Raw genomic sequence first — 22,500 nt, 5'->3', positions numbered from 1 at the left:
CTACGGCTATTATTACTGCTGCTACTACTACTATGCTGCTACTGCTACTACAACTAGTAGTACAACTGCAGTGGAAATTAAGGGCATATGACAACGTTAAATTTTTTATTGCTGTACAACATTATCTGGCAATGTATTACAGGCTGTATTGCATTTTTAACCCATGTACATGGACATATTTCCTTACATTTATTATTATTTGGATCAATTATCACACAGCGTTTACATTATGAGTCACTGCTCTCTGATCCGCTGTCTGGTCCTGTGTCGTCCCTAACAGGGATGGGATCCCTTACTGCGAGGTGGACTACCACGCCATGTACGGCATCCAGTGTGAGAGCTGCAAGAAGTACATCACTGGAAAAGTCCTGGAGGTAGAGTAGAGTGCCAATCACTTATAGTCCTTTGTTTTCAGTCCTTTATGTTACAAACTCCAAATGTGACTTGTCTTGTGGCTGCATTGCATTCTGGTCTATTGAGGCTACTGTTGATGGAGAAATTGATATCTCTGCCTATGATGGGTTTTATTCTGTATGGTTGTTGAGAATTGATGCAAAATCTAGAGCAGCGGTTCCGACAGTAAAAAAAAAATGTGTTTAATGTAAAAAAGAAAAGAAAAGAAATTGAGGGTAATGTTTTGGCGGCACACTTGCAATACCTCCGCGGACCACCAGAGGGTCGGGGCCCACAGGTTGGGAATGGCTGATCTAGAGAGAAGTTCTTGCTCTTTGAGGGACTGTCTGACTCCATCAAACTCAGTTGGAGCTCCTAGAAATATCTTGACAGGACATCATGTCGTCTAAAGACAAATACACCACCACATGAAAAAATGACTGTAGGAATGCAAAGTACTTTAGCTTTTCCTTAAAACAGGCACTCAAGGAAGAATATAATTTCAAAGGAGAGACCATATCTGCCAGAATTCCGATGCACGTCGACGATAATTCTTCAAGTGCCGGTAATCTTCTCGGGAGATTCATTGTTTAAAAGATGGAACCTGATAAGTTGACCACAAAAGTGAACTACAGTATAATAAATGGGTCGTCTAAATGAATATAATAAATACACAGACCACTGATGGATGGACAGATAATACAATGAATGGGTATAAGGAAGAATGATTCAATGGGAGGACGGATATTCTTCGACTACAAAATAGCTGTAATATCCATTTACTGATGAATGGTGTACTATTCGTTAGAACACGGCTCTCTTGAATACTCGATTCTGATTGGTCAATCAACAATATTCACCGGTCATTATTTCTCGACAACCGACCGCTGCTCTGCCACACCTGGATTAATCAGTTGATAAGAGCTTTTTGTCAGCAAGACACTACTAATTAGGCCAACCAGTTGCAGCTGTGGTGTCTTGTGTGCCAATTACGAATGAAACCGCTTTGTCGTTGAAAACGCTATTAAAAAATCTATTTGAATAATTATTTTTGTCAGATTATTGAATGATTTAGTTGTAGGCCGTGTTCTAAGCGGGATAATGTATATTGAGGCGGTGATTACTGGGAAATAATGACCTTCAGGTGAACGATTAAGCCCTCCGCTGGCGCGTCGGGCTCAATCCACCTGTCGGTCATTATTTCCCCCGTAATCACCGCCTCAATATACATTATCCCTTACATATACCATTATATTCCTACCACTTACTTTGATTATATGAGTCTATATTTCATTTCCAATTCTGGGAGAAATCTTATTTTGCTGCAGCCATTCAGCCATTGGAAGTCACAATGAATGGTTCAGTAACAAGTTGATTCAGCAACAAAAGGTTTTGTATTACAAAGTAGAAAGTATAGTGTCAGCATGAAGTAGCACTTCTACAATGGCCACACCTGTGTGTGTGTGTGTGTGTGTGTGTGTGTGTGTGTGTGTGTGTGTGTGTGTGTGTGTGTGTGTGTGTGTGTGTGTGTGTGTGTGTGTGTGTGTGTGTGTGTGTGTGTACTGTATATAGTATATTTTCCTATTATACAGATTTTCTTTTTCTCTGTATGTTCTACTACCATTATTTTACACACCCTATTCATATATCTCACACTTTATATACTTATAGTTCCAGAATATGTTTAGCACCCATTTAGCTTATCTCCAGTATTATTCAATTTTTCTTAGCTGAACCTCTATTGCTGCTTGAATGACCCAATTCCCCCACAGGGATGATGAAAGTTTCATGTGGTCTTATATACACCACTAATGCAGGCTAGATGCAGGATATGTGAAAAGAAGAAATACTGTATATGATGATAAGGAATATTCATAAAAAGGAAAATTTTTAAGATAGCCACCACTATACAGTACAGATCTGGGAGCGATTGGACTATAACCATGATACAGCATAAGGCCGTGTGTCTATCTAGCGTCTTTTTCCGACCGTTAAACGCTGGAAGTATGCTGGGAAGCGCTGATCTCAGCGCACAATATGCAAGGATCGCAGTCTGAAATGAACGTTAGCTCAGTGCAGTAGCTAGCTTGATAGCTCACAGCTAACATTAGCTAACAACACACATACAGTGATTTAGCTCAACACTCACCAGAAATATTAAGTGTCTAGCCAATCTGCTCCCACAATTGAGCCTTTCTGTCTCTGTTGCGATAGTTTCTCCATGATTAGTTGCCAGAAAAGGAGCACCCGACACCAGCGTCTTTCCGAAAAGTTAAAATATTTTCAGCTGCGCTGGGAGTCGGGCGCACAAAAACGCATTGTTAACATCTACACTTTTTACCTGTTGAGTTTTTAAGCATTTGCATATTTTGTGAGGCAACTCAATCTCCAAAACAATAGAGGCAAAGTGATGGCTTCAGCACTGTACCAGAGATTTTCAATCCGCCATTTATTTTCCCATGGACATTTCGTAAAATGCTTATAAAAATAGTTTTACTTTGTCAAACCAAACGGCTCAGCTATATTTAGAATCGGGATAGATAAATGTCTATGGGAAAATAAATGGCCGATGAAAATCTCTGGTACAGTCCTGAAGCAGGAAGTGACGTTCCACTTTGGCTCTCTATTGTGAAATACATGTAGGCTACAGTAGCAATGTTGGTCCACAGAGCTAAATGTTGTAGTTTCACAATAACGGCTCTACAGTTGTTGATTCTCAATGTCTACAATTGTAGGATCTCAACGTCAATTTGAAAACATCAGTTAATTTGAAAGCATCACATCGGTTATGTGTAAATGTTGGTTATCTTTAGGGAACTAAAACAACGTTGGTTAAGGTTGGGGTTATGGTTTGGGGTTACGGTTCAAAACGGGAGGCTCTCTGGATGAGGAAGTTGAAAGAGGAGGAAACTACCGGTCCGCCGATCCCACTCTTTTGCCCTTACTTGTCAGCGACACGCAAACGTTACCTTCTAACGATTTGAAGTGGGTTGTGTGAGGACACCAGCACAGACTTTGCCTCTGGAAATGGAAGGAAGCTGTGCGTGAACTCCTGTGAGAATTAAGGATTATGCTTTAGTCCCATAATTGTAGCCCGCCGTGTGTCGGCCCATAGAGAACATACAGCCAGCCATATCTGCTCTGCTGCCAGGCTATTCGGCACAACCTCTCTCTCTCTCTCTCTCTCTCTCTCTCTCTCTCTCTCTCTCCCTCTGTCTCTCTATCTCCCTCTGTCTCTCCCCCTCCCCCTCTCTCCCCTCTCTCTTTCTCCCTCTGTCTCTCCCCCTCCCCCTCTCTTCCCCCTCTCTCTTTCTCCCTCTGTCTCTCCCCCTCCCCCTCTCTCTCTTTCTCCCTCTGTCTTTCTCTCTCCCCCTCCATCTCTCTCCCTCTGTCTCTCTCTCCCTCCCCCCTCTCTCTCCCCCCTCTCTCTCTCTACCTCTGTCCCTCTCTCTCCCTCTGTCTCTCCCCCTCCCCCCCCTCTCTCTTTCTCCCTCCCCATCTCTCTCTCCCTCTCCCCTCTCTCCCCCCCTCTCTCCCTCTGTCGCGTGATTTCTAACCCCACATAGGATAAGCAATAACCACGCCCTGTGGCGCCGGGATTGGCCAGGAGCATTGAAGCTTGGGACTAAAGCACCTGGGGTTTTTCATCTTTTAAAATAAAGATGTTTAAAAAACTATTGCTTGTTACATTTTCAGTGCTGTACCTTTTCTCTGGGTAAGAATTGAGCTTGAAATTAACGATATGATACATTATATTATATGAGCTATGAACGTGAACACAACACCGTTTATATTATTGCATGTTTTTGTAGATTGTGTAGATTACAATTATTATACTTATTATTATTATTATTACTATGGTAAGGAAGGTAGGTGACCATAATTCAATAATTTCAATGTCCGCTCTCGAAATCGCTGTCCGTTCTCAAGAGCTATTCAGTTGGTTCATGAAATCGCTGGGCTGCGTGCCCTCCAGTGTTGCTCCTGGCCAATCCCGGCGCCACAGGGCGTGGTTATTGCTTATCCTATGTGGGGTTAGAAATCACGCCCCTCTGTCTCTCTCTCCCTCTGTCTCTGTCTCTTCCCCCCTCTCTCCCCCCTCTCTTTCTCCCTCTGTCTCTCTCCCTCCCCCTCTCTCTCCCTCTCTCTCTCTCCCCCTATATCTCTCACCCTCTGTCTCTCTCTCCCTCCCCCCTCTCTCTCCCCCCTCTCTCTCTCTACCTCTGTCTCTGTCTCTCCCCCTCCCCCCTCTCTCTCTTTCTCCCTCCCCCCTGATCTCCCCCCTCTCTCCCTCTGTCTCTCTCCCTCCCCCTCTCTCTCTCTCCCCATCCATCTCTCTCCCTCTGTCTCTCTCCCCCCTCTCTCTCTGTCTCTGTCTCTCCCTCTGTCTCTCTCCCTCCCCCTCTCTCTCCCCTCCATCTCTCTCCCTCTGTCTCTCTCTCCCCCCCCCTCCTCTCTCTACCTCTGTCTCTCTCTCTCCTTCTGTCTATCCCCCCCTCTCTCTTTCTCCCTCTGTCTCTCCCCCTCCCCCCCTCTCTCCCTCTCTCCACCCCCCCCCCCCCACCCCTCCATCGCTCTCCTTGACGCTGGGCTAATGGCTTCGACCGCACTCTCTGCATGACCTCTCCCTATTCAGACGTGCGTGGTGTTATGGTTTCATTGTCAGTGTCTCTCAGGTAGCACTCCGGCCCTGCGGTCCACTCCGTGCTGTAAAACAAACGCCACACACAGGCTCTCGTTCCAGAAAGTAGCCACCTGACCTGCTGCAGACAGACGACACCCGCAACCAGCGCTCACCCTCCTTACTCCACCGCTGTCCAACGCCGTGCATTTTTGTTGTGTGCCATGGTCATCGAATTGTGTGTGTGTGTGTGTGTGTGTGTGTGTGTGTGTGTGTGTGTGTGTGTGTGTGTGTGTGTGTGCCTGACCTGATTCAGCTCGTGCGCGGCCATGTCGTTGTTGCTCTTTATAGTAAGGGAGAGAGAGAATACTTGCAAACTGCAATAATAAGAAAAGAAAACAAGACGTAGCCAAATTCATTTTTTAAATCTTCTCTCTTTACAACCATCCACCGGAAGTAGCAAGCAGACCTGCTTTATGGCACAATCCAAATCTTAGTCAAAACGTGCCATTTTCAGCGTTGTTGTTGTTGTTTCACAGCGGTGGAGGCATGTGAGAGCGACACACGCAGGGAGCGGAAAGGGATTTCCCTTCACTCTGACTGAAATGAACATGATGAAAGAGAAGAGAGAGAGAGAGCAAGAGAGTGAGAGAGAGAGAGGACAGAGAGAGGAGAGAGAGATCAAGAGAGAGAGAGAGAGAGATGGATAGAAGTGGGTGAGAATAGGAGTCCAGTGGAGAAGCAGGTATAAATCAGTGCAGGAGAAATGTGGAGTGAAGCAGCCATTTGTGGTGCACACACACACACACACACACACACACACAGTGATGGAGGGAGCGACACCAGATACTCTCTCTCTCCGAGGAGGAGAGGAAGAAAGCTTTCAGACGGGGGGTCCTGGAAGCTCCCACCGTGACCTCTGAACAACAGCCTCGTCTCTCTCTCATCCTCTCCTCTCTTTCTCTCTCTCTCCTCTCTTCTCTCCTCTCTTTCTCTCTCTCTCCTCTCTCTCTCCTCTCTTTCATCGCAGCCCGCTCTCTCACACTCTCTCCTTTCATAAACACCTATCCGCTTACAATTTTGGAGGGGGCAGCGGAAACATAAGAAATGGAATATGTGTGTGTGAGTGTGTGTGTGTGTGTGTGTGTGTGTGTGTGTGGGGAGGGGTGTGTGTGTGTGTGTGTGTGTGTGTGTGTGTGTGTGTGTGTGTGTGTGTGTGTGTGTGTGTGTGTGTGTGTGTGTGTGTGTGTGTGTGTGTGTGTGCAGGTGAATACATGTGTGTGTTCCAATGACATCATCAACATCTTTTCCCCATTGTGTTGGGCTATCTCAGGTGTGTGCTTGCTTATTTGGTCCTACACTTGTCTGAGCCACTGTTCCACCACAGTGACTATATAAGCAATCAATGGGCCATAGAGAGTAGACACGAGAACATCAATTTTATATGAGCAAGTTTTGCCAATTATTACTTTCCCCTGGAGTTTGTCAAGAACCTTCAGCTGATATCGACCTACAGGCACACTTGACTGGGCTGAAAGTATTCCCTGGACCGCACACTGCATCACTGTTTTTCTATTCTCATCTTCTAAATGGATCGCCATCCCTTCCCTGAGTGCAAGTGCGAGATGAACGGAGAGAGAGAGAGAGAGAGAGAGAGATGAACAGAGAGAAAGAGAGAGAGAGAGAGAGAGAGAGAGAGAGAGAGAGAGAGAGAGACCTAGAGGAGGCATTTGGAGAAAGCAGATGGCCTTTACATAATCAGGTAAACAAAGAGGTAGAAAAAGAGCAGCATCTAGTCGGAGCCTCACCTGCCCTCCCACCACTTGGACATTTCAGTACCTGGTTGCCAGTCTCTCTCCCAGAAAACCCCCCAATGTGCCATGTGCTATGTCATTAACCCAGAGCTCAGCAGTGCCTTCAGCCACAAGCCTCAGACCTGGCAACCGCAGCTACAGCCCCATTCCTAACCCCAACCCCCACCCTTATCGGCCTGCGGGAGGTTGGATATGATAATTCCTCCTCATGCTGCCTGGCCTTCTGACAGAGGAAGGGTTTGATTGTGGCTCTATCTCCTTTCCGCTCCTCTCTTACTTTCCATGTATTCATTTCAATCCCGTCCCGGACTTTTATCAAAGTCAACTTCCTCTCTCTCTCTCTGTCAATCTGTATCTCTCTTTCTCTCTCTCTCTCTCTCTCTCTCTCTCTCTCTCAGGTCTCTGTCTATCTGTATCTCTCTCTCCCTCTCAGGTATCTGTCTTTCTGGATCTCTCTCTCTCTCTCAGGTATCTGTCTATCTGGATCTCTCTCTCTCTCTCTCTCTCTCTCTCTCTCTCTCTCTCAGGTATCTGTCTATCTGGATCTCTCTCTCTCTCTCTCTCTCTCTCTCTCTCAGCTCTGTGTCTATCTGGATCTCCCTTTCGCTTCAGTTCTCAAGTGTGCGTTCTTGGCATGACAGGAAAGAAGCCTACTCAATGTCGCCAATATTACAATGTGAGGTATTATGTTACAACAGTATAAGCAGCAGTAACAGATAAGTAAACAAAAATCAACAAATACTGGTGTCATCAGCAATTATGCAATAGAGACACGTTCATTATCTACTCAATACAATTACTCTGTTCAGTTAATTGTAATGTCCTCCCTGTATCTAGGGTGTAAAATGGAGTTTGGGGGAATACTACTGTATATAGCCGTATACTATATTAATATGTTACATGTCTTCCATATCATATTTACTGTAATGACAGTGTTCAGGTTTTCTGCTGCTTCATGAAATGCCATTGGGAGGTTAGAGAATGCCAAAAAGGGCATACATTGAAAAATGAAAAATTCTAACTACTATTTCCTTACAGGATTTTTATGATATTTCAATTCTAAAATTCAAAGCACTTGACAGCATTGGCCTTTCTAGCGTTTGGTTTCTTTTTTTTAAGTATCTAGAAGAGCTTTTCTCTCTGTGTCAAGTCTTTCAGCACATTTTTGGCCCCTGCAAGTCTGTCTTTGTCATCCATTCCTTGCAGAGAGGCAGGGTGTTATCGGTGTTATCGGTGTTATCCAAGAAATAGGGTGTCGACGTCCTATTTTCTGATACCATCCCATCGTGAGACGGGTGTGTGGGGGGGGGGTTTCTCAGAGGCATCGTGGGTAATCAGGCCAAGTGGGATACTGTGCAGGGCGAGGGGGGGGGGGGGGGGGGTGGTAGAGATTCTAGGCGAGCAGGATTGTGGCCAAGAGGTTGCTAGCTGAAATCCCTGGACTGGCGTCGAGGGAGACACTTTACGATGCTGAAGTGCATTAACTGCTACACTCTCAGAAATACCCTTTTTACCTGGAGATGTACCTTTTTGACAAAACAAAAGGTACAAATCTGCATAGTGTTTTTCTGACAGTGGACCACTGGATGAACCCCATCGCGTCCTCAATTTCCAATGACTCCCAAAACGACATATTATGAGCAAAACGGTGCTTGGAGGTGATACACCTTACGTTGGTTAGTTTGAAAACATCACTTTGGTTATGTTTAACATTGGTTATGTTTGGGAAACTAAAACAATTTGGTTAAGGTTAGGGTTATGGTTCACATCGGGGGGGCGAACCGCGTCTCTCGCGACGAGGAAGTTGGAAGACGAGACAAGTTACCGGTCCACCGACCAATCCCAGCCCTTTTCACTCTTACGTGTCGGCGAGCTATCTCAACTAGAAATATTGTGCGCTTCAGCTCACCTGGCACCGTTCATTTCTAGTGTGCTTTGTTGGTTTGCTCTTGAGATCTCGCCCGCTCACCTGGCCCCCGCGTGCTCACCTGGCCCCGCGTGCTCACCTGGCCCCGCGTGCTCACCTGGCCTCGCGTGCTGTGTGTGCTCACAGACGCAGCTCGGCCACTGCACGGGCCTCACCCGCTCAACTGCGCATGCACTTCTCGCATGCGCAGTTGGGCAGTCGTGGGCCGCGGAACCCCTCGCCTTACTTACAGTATAGTGGTGAGATCTCACACTGTTGTTACTGTACGTTAAAGACCACCAGAGGTCGCCGCTACTTCCTGGTTACAGCTCCCGACTATGACGTCTGCACTGCATGCACCTACTCACACGACTGCAAGAGGTCGCTTTCGGAAACATCGGTTGTTTTAACCCCCTTGAAAATGGACCAATGTTGTTGTTGTTGTTGTTCTTGTGGGGACGTCCCGGGCTGGGATGAGCACATATGTTTGACGAGCCCAGATGCGATCCGCATGACCTGAGCTCAGTATCACAGACACATCCATCATCGCTGCGGCGCCCCCCTAGCTACCCCCACCTCGTGGATTCCTCTTCAAGCTGTGGAGATAACATATCACTCCATTACACCATCTAAATGTCAACCCATGTAGTAAAGCCCTGCTACAATGCAGGCCATATAAGAAATGGACAACCACTGCACTGTCATTGTGGTTGGGACGTTTTGAGGAGATCGAGGTCCACCAAAAAAAGACTTGCGTCCTACTGAGATGTTTCCAGTGCAGGTACATGGAGTGTGATGGGAGAAGATCGAGAGCAAGGCCTTGTTTCTACAGTCGCCATTTTGCACCAAGAGACGTTCAACAATCATGGAGAACTCCAGAGAGGAGCTAGATAAACAGTAGTCTAATAGCTTCACACTAGTAGGGATGCATGATGATATCGACAATCGACATCATGATTCATGGGTGGGGGAAAGTGTTTCAAAGACAGTACATTACTGCTGCTGAGTCAAGAGCAGCTCTTAGGCAAGAGCCCCACCTTGTGGTTGCCTCAGAAAATACAACTTTTTCTTTGTTGTCATTTTTTAGCTTGTACCACTTTAATCAAGTTGCTAATGCTAACTGGAATCTGACTTACAATTAGCTTAGCAAAACCTAAAAGGATCAACAATACATTTGAATAAACTATTATGGAATACTTAATAGATGGCAATATAGTATAGAGAAGCAAGCTCATGCTTACTGGCACAAACACACACACACGCACGCATGCACACCCGCATGTGCGCATGCACACACACACACACACACACACACACACACACACACAAATACATTTGTCTGGTTTAGTCGGGGTTCCTATTGGCTGTCTCAAATTCTAGGTTAAAAACAAGTGCTTTTTACTATAAGTGGTCCTAGACTTACTGCTAAATCTGTATCATATTTGAGATCACTAATCATCATTATATAATGATCTTTTTTCACTTATTTTTGACCTCTTTATAATTAAATAATAATGCACTTTACAATTGTATTTGAAAAGGAATATAAACTCTTGGCTGTACACTGCTACATACACTATACTGTATGTAGCACGTGCTACGAAAAAACTGGTCTGTGCTATGAGTGAATTTACTGGAGTAGCACACGTGCTACACTGTTTTGAAAACACATTTCTTGTTCAGGTTTGGATTTTGTGTGCCCTGTATGCAACATAAATGTCCTTTGCCAGTCACAGACCTGTTCAAGTGATTTTCCTAATTATCATAACCTGTTCTGTATCGTGTTATGCCCTGCAGGCTGGAGAGAAGCATTACCACCCCACATGTGCCCGTTGTGCCCGCTGTGAGCAAATGTTTGGAGAGGGAGAAGAAATGTACCTGCAAGGTAAAACCAGTCTCCTCTGAAAGAGTTATGTGGAGGAGCTGATAGGCTTCATCAGCATTGTGGGAACTCGTTTGGCAATGGCTTGAATGTAACAGACAGTTCATTTGTATGTAAAAGTTAAACACTAGAGCTAAAGCTACGTTAAACGGTCATCTTAACTTATATGGGAGCAACAGAGCAAATAAGGATGATGATTTTGTTGTTGTCTATATTCTCATCACTTACATGTAACTGGTACGTTGACCAAAATGGAACATCTGACCAAAACTGTGGAGGCACCTCTGTCTTCTCTGCCCTCTGTTGTCCACATCTTCTCTCTCTCTCTCTCTCTCTCTCTCTCTCTCTCACTCTCTCTCTCTCTCTCTCTCTCTCTCTCTCTCTCTCTCTCCTTTTCTCTGTACGCTTCTCTTCCCTCTTTCTTTTCACTCTCTCTCTCCATCTCAATGAACTGCTGTGAGAGTCCACAGCAGCAGTCTATACTGTATATCAGCACAAATCACAGCGCACAGTGGGTGTGCCTGGGCCCCCTAATGAATTGGATTAGCAACTCTTTGACTGAATAAGAGCTGTATGAGTCACGCCTGCTCCATGTTATTTACAGCTGCTGTGGCCTCCTCACAAAGAGCAGCAGCTGTAACTCGGCCTCGGCTGTTTGATTTACCTCCACTCTTATTCAACCGCTATTTCTTACCCACGCAGGAGGTGATTTACTAGAGGAAATAGCTTTCTGACACCATAACCATAAGATTAACTCACTGCAGCCCGTACAGTACAGCATGAGTCATGCATATTTTAACCCATTGATACCTCATGCAGCATTTGTGTGTGTATCCCTTTAAGACCGCGAACCGCGTGAACGCGGTTCGCGGTCTTAAAGGGATACACACACAAATGAGAGATATACAGGCAAATGCTGCATCAGGTATCAATGGTTTAAGGGGGGATCTTGATAGTTTCAGTCAGAATGAAGTGGAAAAATCATTCAGCAGACATTTTCAGTTCACCGCCACTTTTTCCTCGCGTGTTTTCTTTGTAACCATTTCTTTAACTAATAAGACGAGGTGTATGGGGGGGGCACGGTGGCGCAGTGGTAAGTGCTGTCGCCTCACAGCTAGAGGGTCCTGGGTTCGCTTCCCACCTGGGACGCCGTGAGCACTGAAGGAGTGCGTGCCCGTCCGCATGTCCTCGAGTGCCCACCGCCCGGGTGGGGTCGTCAAAAGGGCGTTTCTTTGTGGAGGTTTGCATGTTCTCCCCGTGCCCCCTGGGGGGTTTCCTTCATATAGGAACCCCTTCACCACAATGTGCAATATCCTGGTCGCTGATGTGGTGCCTCCTCTGATCGTTAGGGGCGCCTGTTCTGAGGGAGGGGAACTCGTTGGAATAGCGTGATCCTCCCACGTGCTATGTCCTACCGGTGAAGCTTCCTCTGTCAGGTGAAAAGAAGCAGCTGGCTACTGCCCATGTCTCGGAGGAAGCATGGAGCCAGTTTCGGCTCTCCCCAGATCGGCAGAGGGTGGAGCAGCAACCAGGATAAATAAATAAAAAATTTGCACTAATGGGGGATAAAAAATGGGATAAAAAAATCAGGGGGGGAAAAAGCTATTAAGACGAGGTGATCACCTGGAGGAGTGTGTATGATGAGGAACATCACTGAAGATGTTCAGTGTTATTCAACTCTCCCCAGATCGGCAGAGGGTGGGAGCAATGACCGGGAGAAATCCGAGAGAGAGAGAAAACGTTGTCTCTGACTGTACCTCTCCTGTCCCCCCCTCGCTCTCTCTCTCTCTCTCTCTCTCTCTCTCTCTTGTGCTTGCTCTCTCTCTCTCTCTCTCTCTCTCTCTCTCTCCCTCTCTCTCTCTCTTTCCCCAGGATCTTCTATCTGGCATCCTCCATGCAGACAAGCAGCCAGACAGGAGGAGAAGAGTAAGGTGAGTGGACAAGGATGGCACCACAACTCTTTACTATTTTATAATGCTACTATATACTTGGCAACAGACATGTTTGTAAAACAAACAAACAAAAACATCAAACCTCCATTTGATAAGATATAGTCCAAGAAAATATCATATGTGAAGATATTAGTTGTTGGAGACTTAGTATTGGATTGTAGAACAGTACACTGTATGTGGAGAGTGTGAATAGTGGTGGGAGAAAAGTCATTCTGATACATTCTCTAATCGGGATGATTTCTCGTGAATTGAACCATGACGGAATTAAAACTTTTCCTCATTTTGCTTGGGACCTCCTGGAGCCACCTCAAGGACCTCCTGGAGGTCTCTGGACCCCATCTCGACGACTATGCATCTAGGCTACTTCAGCTCTCACACAGTTAGGTTCCAACTGCATATCAGTAGACTTCTCCCACACTGACTGCTCTCCCCTTGGAGTTATCACAGGAGTTGGGGGAAAAGAGTGTAACTTTTTAGATGACATGAGCTGGACCAATCAGTGACAACAAGGAGGATGCAACTGACTGAAGAGGTGGAAGAGTGTCAAAGACTGCGTTCAAATTGTCTGTTTTGCTTGGAAGGTTCCTAACTGAGTGAAATGACCCAGAATTGGCCTACACCAATATCAGCCATCATAAGAGCTGTTCGACTTCTCTATAAGGGAAGGAGCTTCAGTGCTTCCTGACTTAGCTTCTTTAGCATAGGCTACACTGGACCATTCTTTATGAAAGGAAAGGAAATACTGCAGTCCCACAAATCCTTGGAACAGCTTAGCAGCAAGGAACTTGCTAATGCAGAAAAATGCAAATTTTCTCAGCAACTGAGCAGGAAAGTGATTTGACAATTGACATCAGTGTGACTTGTATGCTAGTCAGCTAGTGTAACCATCCCACTGCAGCCCAGGCTCCCATATCAGCCCAGGTCCATTCCCTCCTCCCCTCTCCATCCCTCATGGTAACCCCTCTCCTCCCCAGAAGCAGGTCCGGATACAGCTCAATGTGGTCCCTGAGCAACAGGTGGGTGGTCCATGTGCACCCGCCCCAACCCCACTGACACCCCACCTACTGTACAACCTGCTGCATGGGTTGACGTCTTTCTTTACTCCTCTCCTGACACTGTAGTATTTGCTTCATGTTGCTTCATCTTCAGCAGCCACATCCCACCACTTACTATAGGCGCTTTTCAACCACATCGCAGTCCTGACTGAGTCCCTCCAGGATTTCCAGGAAAAGTTGTTTTGTGATTGTTGTGATCGAAAATGCTTGATTTTGCAGCGGCTTTTCTCAAAAATTGCAATGCAATTTGCAAAGAATTATGTGAATGTTTTTTTGCTGTAAAACTGGCAAAAATTGCAAGTTGGGTGGAGGCGGGGTGCCACTACCCAATGGCAACTTTTCTTAAAAATGTCAATGCAATTTGCAGTTTTATGTGATTTTCTCTTTATTTTTGTTATTTTTTATTTTTTACAGTAAAATTACAGGAACTGGCAGAAAAAAATTATGAACCTGTTTTTGTGGAGAAAAATTGCAAGCCCCCACAAATATTGTGGAGATTGGTTGAATTTGCATTCATTCTTGGGATCGCAAAATCATAATTTTCTGGAGGGACTGGCATACAGTAGTACTGCATCGTATGTGTTGAAGGGCAGCCGTCATGACTGTGCCATCATAGACTGTTGGTCTGAGTGTTGTTGGCTCTGTGCCATCATAGACTGTTGGTCTGAGTGTTGTTGGCTCTGTGCCATCATAGACTGTTGGTCTGAGTGTTGTTGGCTCTCTCTGCTGAAGTCGTGTGGTTGGACGGCTGGTCCATGCTGATCACCCACACCAAGCACCCGGCTGCACTAATATAGACCTCACTGTACTGTGTGTGTGTGTGTGTGTGTGTGTGTGTGTGTGTGTGTGTGTGTGTGTGTGTGTGTGTGTGTGTGTGTGTGTGTGTGTGTGTGTGTGTGTGTGTGTGTGTGTGTGTGTGTGTGTGTGTGTGTGTGTGTGTGTGTGTGTGTGTGCGCGTGCGCGCACGTGCTTGTGTGTGTGTGTGTGTGTGTGTGTGTGTGTGCGTGTGTGTGTGTGACATCAGCAGTGACAGGCTGGAAGTTGAACCACTTCTCTCACCTACAGTAGATGTTTGCTGTGTTGCTAGGAGACTAAATGCAGCACTGTGTAGAGGTTAATGGGTTTTCATTGAATTTTGCCACCAATCTGACTGTTGCATAGGTGAAGCATGCTTGGATGGATAGAGGATAGATCTAATATCTTTCTCTCTCTGTCTCTCTCTCTCACTCTCTGTCCATACCATCACTATGCATGGTATTTCAACAGTGTGTGTGTGTGTGTGTGTGTGTGTGTGTGTGTGTGTGTGTGTGTGTGTGTGTGTGTGTGTTTCAGGTGACCAGGACTTCGTCTGAGAGCATCACCTCGGTCCCCGCCTCCAGCGCCTCCGGCTCACCCAGCAGAGTCATCTATGTAAGACTGCTCCTCCTCTACACAGCACCAGGGGGCGATAGTAGCACACATCACAGCTGTGTCCTGTCAGGTTCTAAAGCAGCACTGTCTGATTCACAAACTCTCTGTTACTCATTGTATTTCCCTAGCCCCACCCATCCCCTGAGGCGAAACCACTCCATAAACACATTTGCAAATTACTGTTGGATGCACGTCTGACACGGTTGTGATTGCCTTATCTGAACCATGGATAAAATAAATAAATAAATCTGACACAAGTTTGATATCAGTAATGTGGTGGTGTCTCTGGTTGCCTGCTGCAAAGACATTTCCCACTGAGGTTATAATAACCTGAAAAGAAATGAGTGACAGAAGTAGCAGTTTGAGGTACAACTTCTGGACTTTTGTTGTTTCAAAGAAAAATATCCTTCACTGCAGAATCGACGTTGTCGTTAATTTAATTTGTGTGATTTTGTGGTAATGTTTTTAGGTCTAAAACCTTTTGTGTGGTTTTCAAGGTTCCCACAGGTCCTTGAAATCCTTGAACAAAATATCGAGGCCTTGAACGTTTTTGAAAGAGACATAAATAGATCACTGCACTATCGCCTCCTCTGGTTGGTCGGGACGCCTGTTCGGTGCGGAAGGGAACTGGTGGGAATAGCGTGATCCTCCCACATGCTACGTCCTACCGGTGAAGCTCCCGCTGTCGGGTGAAAAGAAGCGGCTGGCTACTGCGCATGTGTCGGAGGAAGCATGGTGCTAGTCTCAGCTCTCCCCAGATCGGCAGAGGGGGTGGAGCAGCGACCGGGGCAGCACGGGGGGAAGCATTACTTCTACAAATGTCTTTTTTCATTCCTCCTTTCTGCTTTCTGTTTGTGTTTGTTTCCCAGGCCAAGCTAGGAGAGGAGATGCTGGACTACAAGGACCTGGCAGCCCTTCCAAAGACCAAGGCCATCTACAACATAGACAGGCCTGACATGCTGTCCTACTCGCCCTACGTCAGCTACCCGTCTGAGGAGAGACACTACGGACTCGGAGAGGTAGCCGCCTCTCTGTTCCTCTCTCACTCCTCTCTCGCTTCCTCCTTGTCCTCTTGTGGTACGAGGGGTTGGAAGTGCCAAAAATCAAATGATCAAAATAGATGTCTGTGAGTTGAAAAATATGAGGGATCATTTGTTTAACAATCCGATAAATCCAATGACGGTTTGATTCAAATGGAGGTGATTTGATGAAACACAGCTGTTGTCATCACTATCTATCATTCATCATTTACCATTGCAATTTCTTTAGTAGTATGTAGTACTTCGATCAATCAATCTACTAATAACATACTCTCTGTGCTCCATTCATAAAATTGGTATGGGAGTGCCTCAGTTGTCTTCTCTGTTGCTTCATCTCTGTCTCTTTCATCCCTCGCTTCAGACCTCATTGTGCATTCTATTACAAATTATTGGGGGGATTTTATTTTTTATTTTATTCTGCTATTGTAGCTGTGAAACCGTCAAGCACACCTCATATTTGTACCCATTGAGGAGCACTTTGACATTATTATTATTGATTGTTTTTGACTTCCCCTTACCTTACCTTACCATCCCTTCACCTTGCTCTCCCTTCATCATCGCCCCTCACTCTGCTAATACATCCGGCAAACAGCCATTCATCATTGACCACGTCTACATGCACACAATATTCCGGTTGCCCTTATTCCGAAAAAGACAATGTTCCGACTAAGCTGTTTACATGCTAATGAAAATTAATATTCTGCTAATATTCCTGTTTACAATGCCATGCATACTCCGATTACTGTAACGTAAAACGTCCCCATGATGTCGGTCTACTGTACGTCCTATGGCTACGTTTGTTCATTCATTCGCTCGCTCAATCACTCTCTCTCTCTCTCTCTCTCTCTCTCTCTCTCTCTCTCTCACTCACTCTCTCTCTCTCTCTCTCTCTCTCTTCTTAACGTGTCCCTGATGGCTGCTACAGTGCATGAACATACTTACACACCATTTACAAACAACTCATTTAGCTAAAGAAGCCAGCTGGCTACCTAGTTGTCTTTTTGCTATTCTTACCAGCATCATCTGGAACATTTGAGGAAACCTTTCGCTGAAAAAGTCGGTGTTACGATATTTGCGCATGCAAATACCTGTCTTTCATAATGGTTAAAAGTAGGTGTGTTTTCCCTTCCAATCAGCTTTTAAAGTGCTTTTCTTTAGGCCATGCATCTCTGGCTAGTTGGTTTGTTTACAACGCAGCCAACCATAAACAGGCAAGAGGTTGTGTGTCGCAGACTGGTGTAAAAACCCTGATTGAGACGCAAATTCCAAATGTGCTGTACACATACAGTACATGTCCAAGAATGCTCCTAAAACGTGAATAATATCTAAAATGCTAAATTCGGAAAAAGGCCTAATTATGAAAACCCAAGCGGAATATGCTCTTCACATGACCCTCATCAAATTCAGAATATTGTCATTTTCAGAATAATAGTATAATATTAGTGTGCATGTCAACGTACTGAATGGCACATTCACTTTCCTCCTTCAAACACACACTCATTCCTGGGCAGTGGACTCACTCCTCTCGTGCGGCTGAGAGCGTGGACAGAACGGGCGTACCTTGGACAGACTCTGTTCATTCCTGCAGCAGGAATGCATTATGTCTCACAGTACAGTAGACGTTGTTAGTCACTGAGGAGGAATGATCACTGGCATGGTTTTTGGCCTTTACCTCATATGACCTCACATATGAGTCGCTCCTAACTCTTCCCCCTCTTCATTCGCAGTCCCCCCAGCTGCTTTCTCCTACTCCTACCGAGGTAATATACTGTCTACCCGCTGTCTTCATCCTGCAGCTACTTCCTCTCATTCATATATCATGGCTTCTCCTGTGTGTGTGTGTGTGTGTGTGTGTGTGTGTGTGTGTGTGTGTGTGTGTGTGTGTGTGTGTGAGGGAGGGGGGGGGTGGTTAGATGGGGTTTGACCGATATGGGTTTTTTAAGGACGACACTGATACCAATGAAATGAAAGCTGCATGTGAGCAACAGCATCAGCATCCGACATAAACAAAAACAGTCCACGAAACAGGTCTTCAAACCATTGATAGTTAATAAGCTTCAAACACTAGCGTATCCCCTCGCATCGCTCCCCCAGCTGTGTGCCATCTCTTTGCCAATACTATTGTGTGTGCAGTGTTGATTAATTCCACAATAAATATCTAATTAAATTATGACCGGCCAATTTTACGTTTTTAATGAAAGGAATATATTGGCTACATATGAGTCTGATCCTATTTTTAGACGGAGCCTTGCATTGAAAAGGGAATAATGTTACAACAATGTACAACTCTGTGTGATCCATGTTTTGGTTGTTATTCTCTTTTTTATTTGCTTATTGGTAACAGCACTTTGGACATCACAGTGTGCATATTTATTTGTGTTATCTTTATGTTAGCCATGTTATTTCCCTAGATCCCGTGTTTCAACCTGATTAATCCAGCTCATTAAAACATATCAGAGATGGAGACTCGCCCACATTCCTTTCTGATACTTTGATGATGAAGTGACTCAGCGCGTGTTTCTCAATACTATGCACTCATGTCTTTGTTTAGGGCGATGGGGAGAAGTCGCCCCGTCAGCGGAGGCCCTCCAGCCCCAGCTCCAACAGCTCCCTGGGGGGTTACGGACGTTACACCCCGTCCCGCTCCCCACAGAATTACAGTCGACCAGGTACACACACACACACACACACACACACACACACATGACAAGACAAGACACCCAACAACACGAGCAGCAGAGGGACACACCTTTCTACAGCCAAGCAGCACTCCATGGATTTGTTTTTCTGAACACGTACAGTATATTACTGTTGTCATGTGGAGAAAAAAAGTATTTTAAATTTGCACTGGGCAACTTTGCACTTTGCCCCAAGTGGCAGCGAGAGATAAGTGTTTGTGTTTCTTAATTGAAGGATTTCATTAGCCAGAAATCATGTAACAATACATCAGTAATGCTGTTTTTCGTACTTTCAGACATTGTGAAGATGGGTTTTCACCTGACAGCAGTGTGCTGACACACAATTTTGTGAAGTGATGAATTCTTCATCGACAGAACAGAACTACACTAAAACCAATATTTTATTTTTGAATGATTTGCACGTTTGCTATGTTGATCAATCTCAAAGACTTTATCAGCATTGACTTAATATCTTTCATGTGATCTGATTGGACATTCAGGGCCAGAGCAATGCCTTGGCGGTAGCAGTCAGGCCCGTGACTGCACCTCCCTTCCTTTGCCCCCGACCGTCATGGGTGGTGTTAAATACCCCTCCACCTTCGCTAGGGACTCATCCTCCCTGCCCATGTACTACTCGGGTGGGGCTGAAGGTAGCGGTAGTGGTGGAGGTGGTGGTGGTGGTGGTGGTAGTGGCAAGTATTCGCCCATACCCACAGGGGGCAGTGGAAGCTTGCAGCTACAGCTCAACCCCACCACCCTGGCCATGCTGCAGCAGCATAACTACATCCCTTACTTCAGAGGTACCCGAGCACGGTGAGACAAGGGCCACCACCTGGTCCAATACAGATGACAGACCACTTACTGAAATCATTGCTGCTGGCAGACACAAAACTCTCCCAACAGGTTTTAAAAGCATTCATAAAAACATCAGATGCTGCATTTTCTGAAATATTTCAAATGAGAGGTGCCTCTGTTGGGTTTCTGTGAGTGGAGGCATTTGTTGATGGTGCTCTTTGGTTTAAGGTTGTTTTCTATCCAAAAGAAATAGTTCTAAGGTAGCCTGCTCTTCAAGCACACACACACACACACAAACTAAATTACAAACTAAGAAGTGTAATGTAATAACACTCCGTTACAGTACTTACGTATTTTTGTATCTGTAATGTACTTTACTTGAGTATTTATATTTCTGTCAACTTTCACTTCTACTCCACTACATGTCCTAATGTATACTTCGTCACTACAAAATAAAATCACATGACATTTGGTAGCCTGTTAGCAGCTTTGGTGAATCAGTGCTCCTATGTTGCAAGTTATGTTAATCATGATCCAATCCATTCCAGTTGGTGGTGGTAATGCACTGTAACTGTTAATTGCCAACCGCTATAAAACTCAAGAAGATTTCCAATCAAGCCTAGGCCTGCTTACATTTACTTGTACTTTTACTTTCAGTAAATACTTAAATACATTTAATATCAGAAAATTTATTTTGATACTTAAAGGGTAACTTAACCCTAAAACTTTTTTTTTCAGTTTTAAATCAATGTACCGGTATATGGCTTTTGAGGTGTGTTGCTGAAGGATTCTGGGCAAAATCTGCACATTTGAGAGTAAACTGTTACGAGTAAACGAGAGGGCCGTAAGTAACCGTAAGGGTTGAAACCTACTTTTGCAGTCGGGTCTGCCCATTGGCTGATTTGGGTTCCGATGACATCACGGAGAACCCCTTTGCCCCCCAGACTCAGTCTGAGTCAGTCAATTACACCAAAAGCTTGAGCTTTGATTTGCATTTTTTTTTAAATCCCAAGTAGAGGCAGGTCTGCCACAATCATGGGGGCCTTAGTTCCCCTTTAAGTACAGCAAATATCAGATAAGACCTTTTTTAACGTAATATTCTAATAGGTGATTCAGCTTCTACCAAAGTAATTTTCTGCTCAAATATCTTTACTTGTACTCAAAGTGTGGCTTTCAGCTACTTCATCCACCGCTGAGTACATAGCTACGATTTCTTCTTGAAGAGTCTAGATCAACAAGTGCCTAGATCATGAAACCTGCTCAATCCATTAACGCACATGTCAGTAAGCATATCTGTTCAAGACCAGAAACATTGAAACACAATCAAACTCTGGTAGCAGCAGCAGCAGCAGCAGCAAGGTGCTGGTCCGCTCTGTATTGGACTGAGACTAAAGGCCCTGATGTGTGGCGTGCTGTGATGCTCACGGTAGTTGGCCCTGCCCGTTGGTACTGACCTCACTTCGCATGGGCTGTGGTTAAGCACCAAATTAACCATGAATGTTGGAAAAGCCGCACTCTGGGTCTTTGGGTTCACCATCGGTCCATGAGTCATAATGGGAAACAGAACGTCCTGCCTGGCGCGTGTGTGCTGCCTTTGGGTTGTTCTGCTATTGTTTAATCATTGATGAACGATTATTGATGTTAAATGTGGAGCCATCACGCTATCCGTTAATGCTACATCTGATCACGATACCGCAATTCCCTCGAATCAACATCACAAACCGGTATTACAGTAGTATACCCATTTCCCTTGCACGCCGCTGCCCCTACAGACAGCTTTATCCTATTCAACCACCTCCCTTTGCTTCATCTTTTCCTATCCCTTGACCTCCCCCCTCCCCCAAGGGCTCAAACAGGACCCCCTACCTGACCCTAAACCTAGGACAGCCCTGCATCTCAATTTACCTCCTCCTAACGGTAAACGCATCGCTAGCATTTCTCTATCTGTGTCTCCCCTTCCTAGTGGAATGGTCGACAGGTTTCGTGATGTTGTGGTCCGGTATTGTGGTGGTGTCAGGTTTCGTTGGTGTGCATCAAGGTTCATGTGTAGGACCACTCCGTTTTCCCATTCTGCTTGCCTTGTTTACTTGTGTCTGTGGACATGGTTGTTGTTGTGCATGGTCAACTTGACGTAATTATCTCGACTTGTTTGTGTTTCTGTTACATTTGGCATTATTTTGATGAAGAAGGTGGACGGTAACTTCTGTTTTTATTTTACTTGTCTGTTTAGATTGATGTAAACATAATTGTTTGCCTGCCTTTGACTTCTACCTTCTTCTTTCTGAATGATCCCTTGTTTGCTGTCATGTGTCTGCCTTTATCCCTTTGCTACGGTTTTGTTCTTGAGGTTCTTCATTGCAGTGCAGGTTTCTTATTTTGGTGACCTGAGAATTAGGTCAATTGAGCTTTATTGACGGGGTGACATAAATCGTCTTGATGAAGTTTGTGGTTTTGGCAAGAGCACATAATAAAGGTCATAAAGTATTGCTTATCAGCAAGTGCATGCCTTGAAGACAACTCCCTTGACCAAAGCATTGACGATGACGGACATGTTTTAACTGCAAGCCAAGGAGATAAGACAGAGAAATGTTCCTTAACAAACTTAGCAGCACAGTTAGCCAGACCGCAGACATCAGGCTTTATATAGCAGCACAGTTAGCCAGACCGCAGACATCAGGCTTTATATAGCAGCACGGTTAGCCAGACCACAGGCATCAGGCTTTATATAGCAGCACAGTTAGCCAGACCGCAGACATCAGGCTTTATATAGCAGCACGGTTAGCCAGACCGCAGACATCAGGCTTTATATAGCAGCACGGTTAGCCAGACCACAGACATCAGGCTTTATATAGCAGCACGGTTAGCCAGACCGCAGACATCAGGCTTTATATAGCAGCATGGTTAGCCAGACCGCAGACATCAGGCTTTATATAGCAGCACGGTTAGCCAGACCA

The 22,500-nt window shown here is 45.3% G+C and overlaps 1 protein-coding gene across 1 annotated transcript in view; it reads left to right on the top strand.

Moving 5' to 3' along the window:
• The window catches only part of ablim2 (actin binding LIM protein family, member 2), a 131,459-nt gene that overhangs the window by 79,542 nt on the left and 29,417 nt on the right, over positions 1–22,500 (top strand). The window contains exons 6-15 of the mRNA XM_083640599.1: positions 281–374; positions 10,532–10,619; positions 12,489–12,547; positions 13,543–13,584; positions 14,956–15,033; positions 15,903–16,052; positions 17,801–17,833; positions 18,625–18,742; positions 19,252–19,551; positions 21,392–21,463. Coding sequence (XP_083496725.1) covers positions 281–374; positions 10,532–10,619; positions 12,489–12,547; positions 13,543–13,584; positions 14,956–15,033; positions 15,903–16,052; positions 17,801–17,833; positions 18,625–18,742; positions 19,252–19,551; positions 21,392–21,463 — 1,034 coding nt within the window. The remainder of the gene's footprint in view (positions 1–280; positions 375–10,531; positions 10,620–12,488; positions 12,548–13,542; positions 13,585–14,955; positions 15,034–15,902; positions 16,053–17,800; positions 17,834–18,624; positions 18,743–19,251; positions 19,552–21,391; positions 21,464–22,500) is intronic.

The sequence above is a fragment of the Poromitra crassiceps genome (assembly GCF_964638095.1).
Source record: "Poromitra crassiceps genome assembly, chromosome: 7".
Classification (NCBI taxonomy): domain Eukaryota; kingdom Metazoa; phylum Chordata; class Actinopteri; order Beryciformes; family Melamphaidae; genus Poromitra; species Poromitra crassiceps.
Note: the sequence above shows the minus strand (reverse complement) of the source record. Positions and strands in the feature narration are given on the sequence as shown.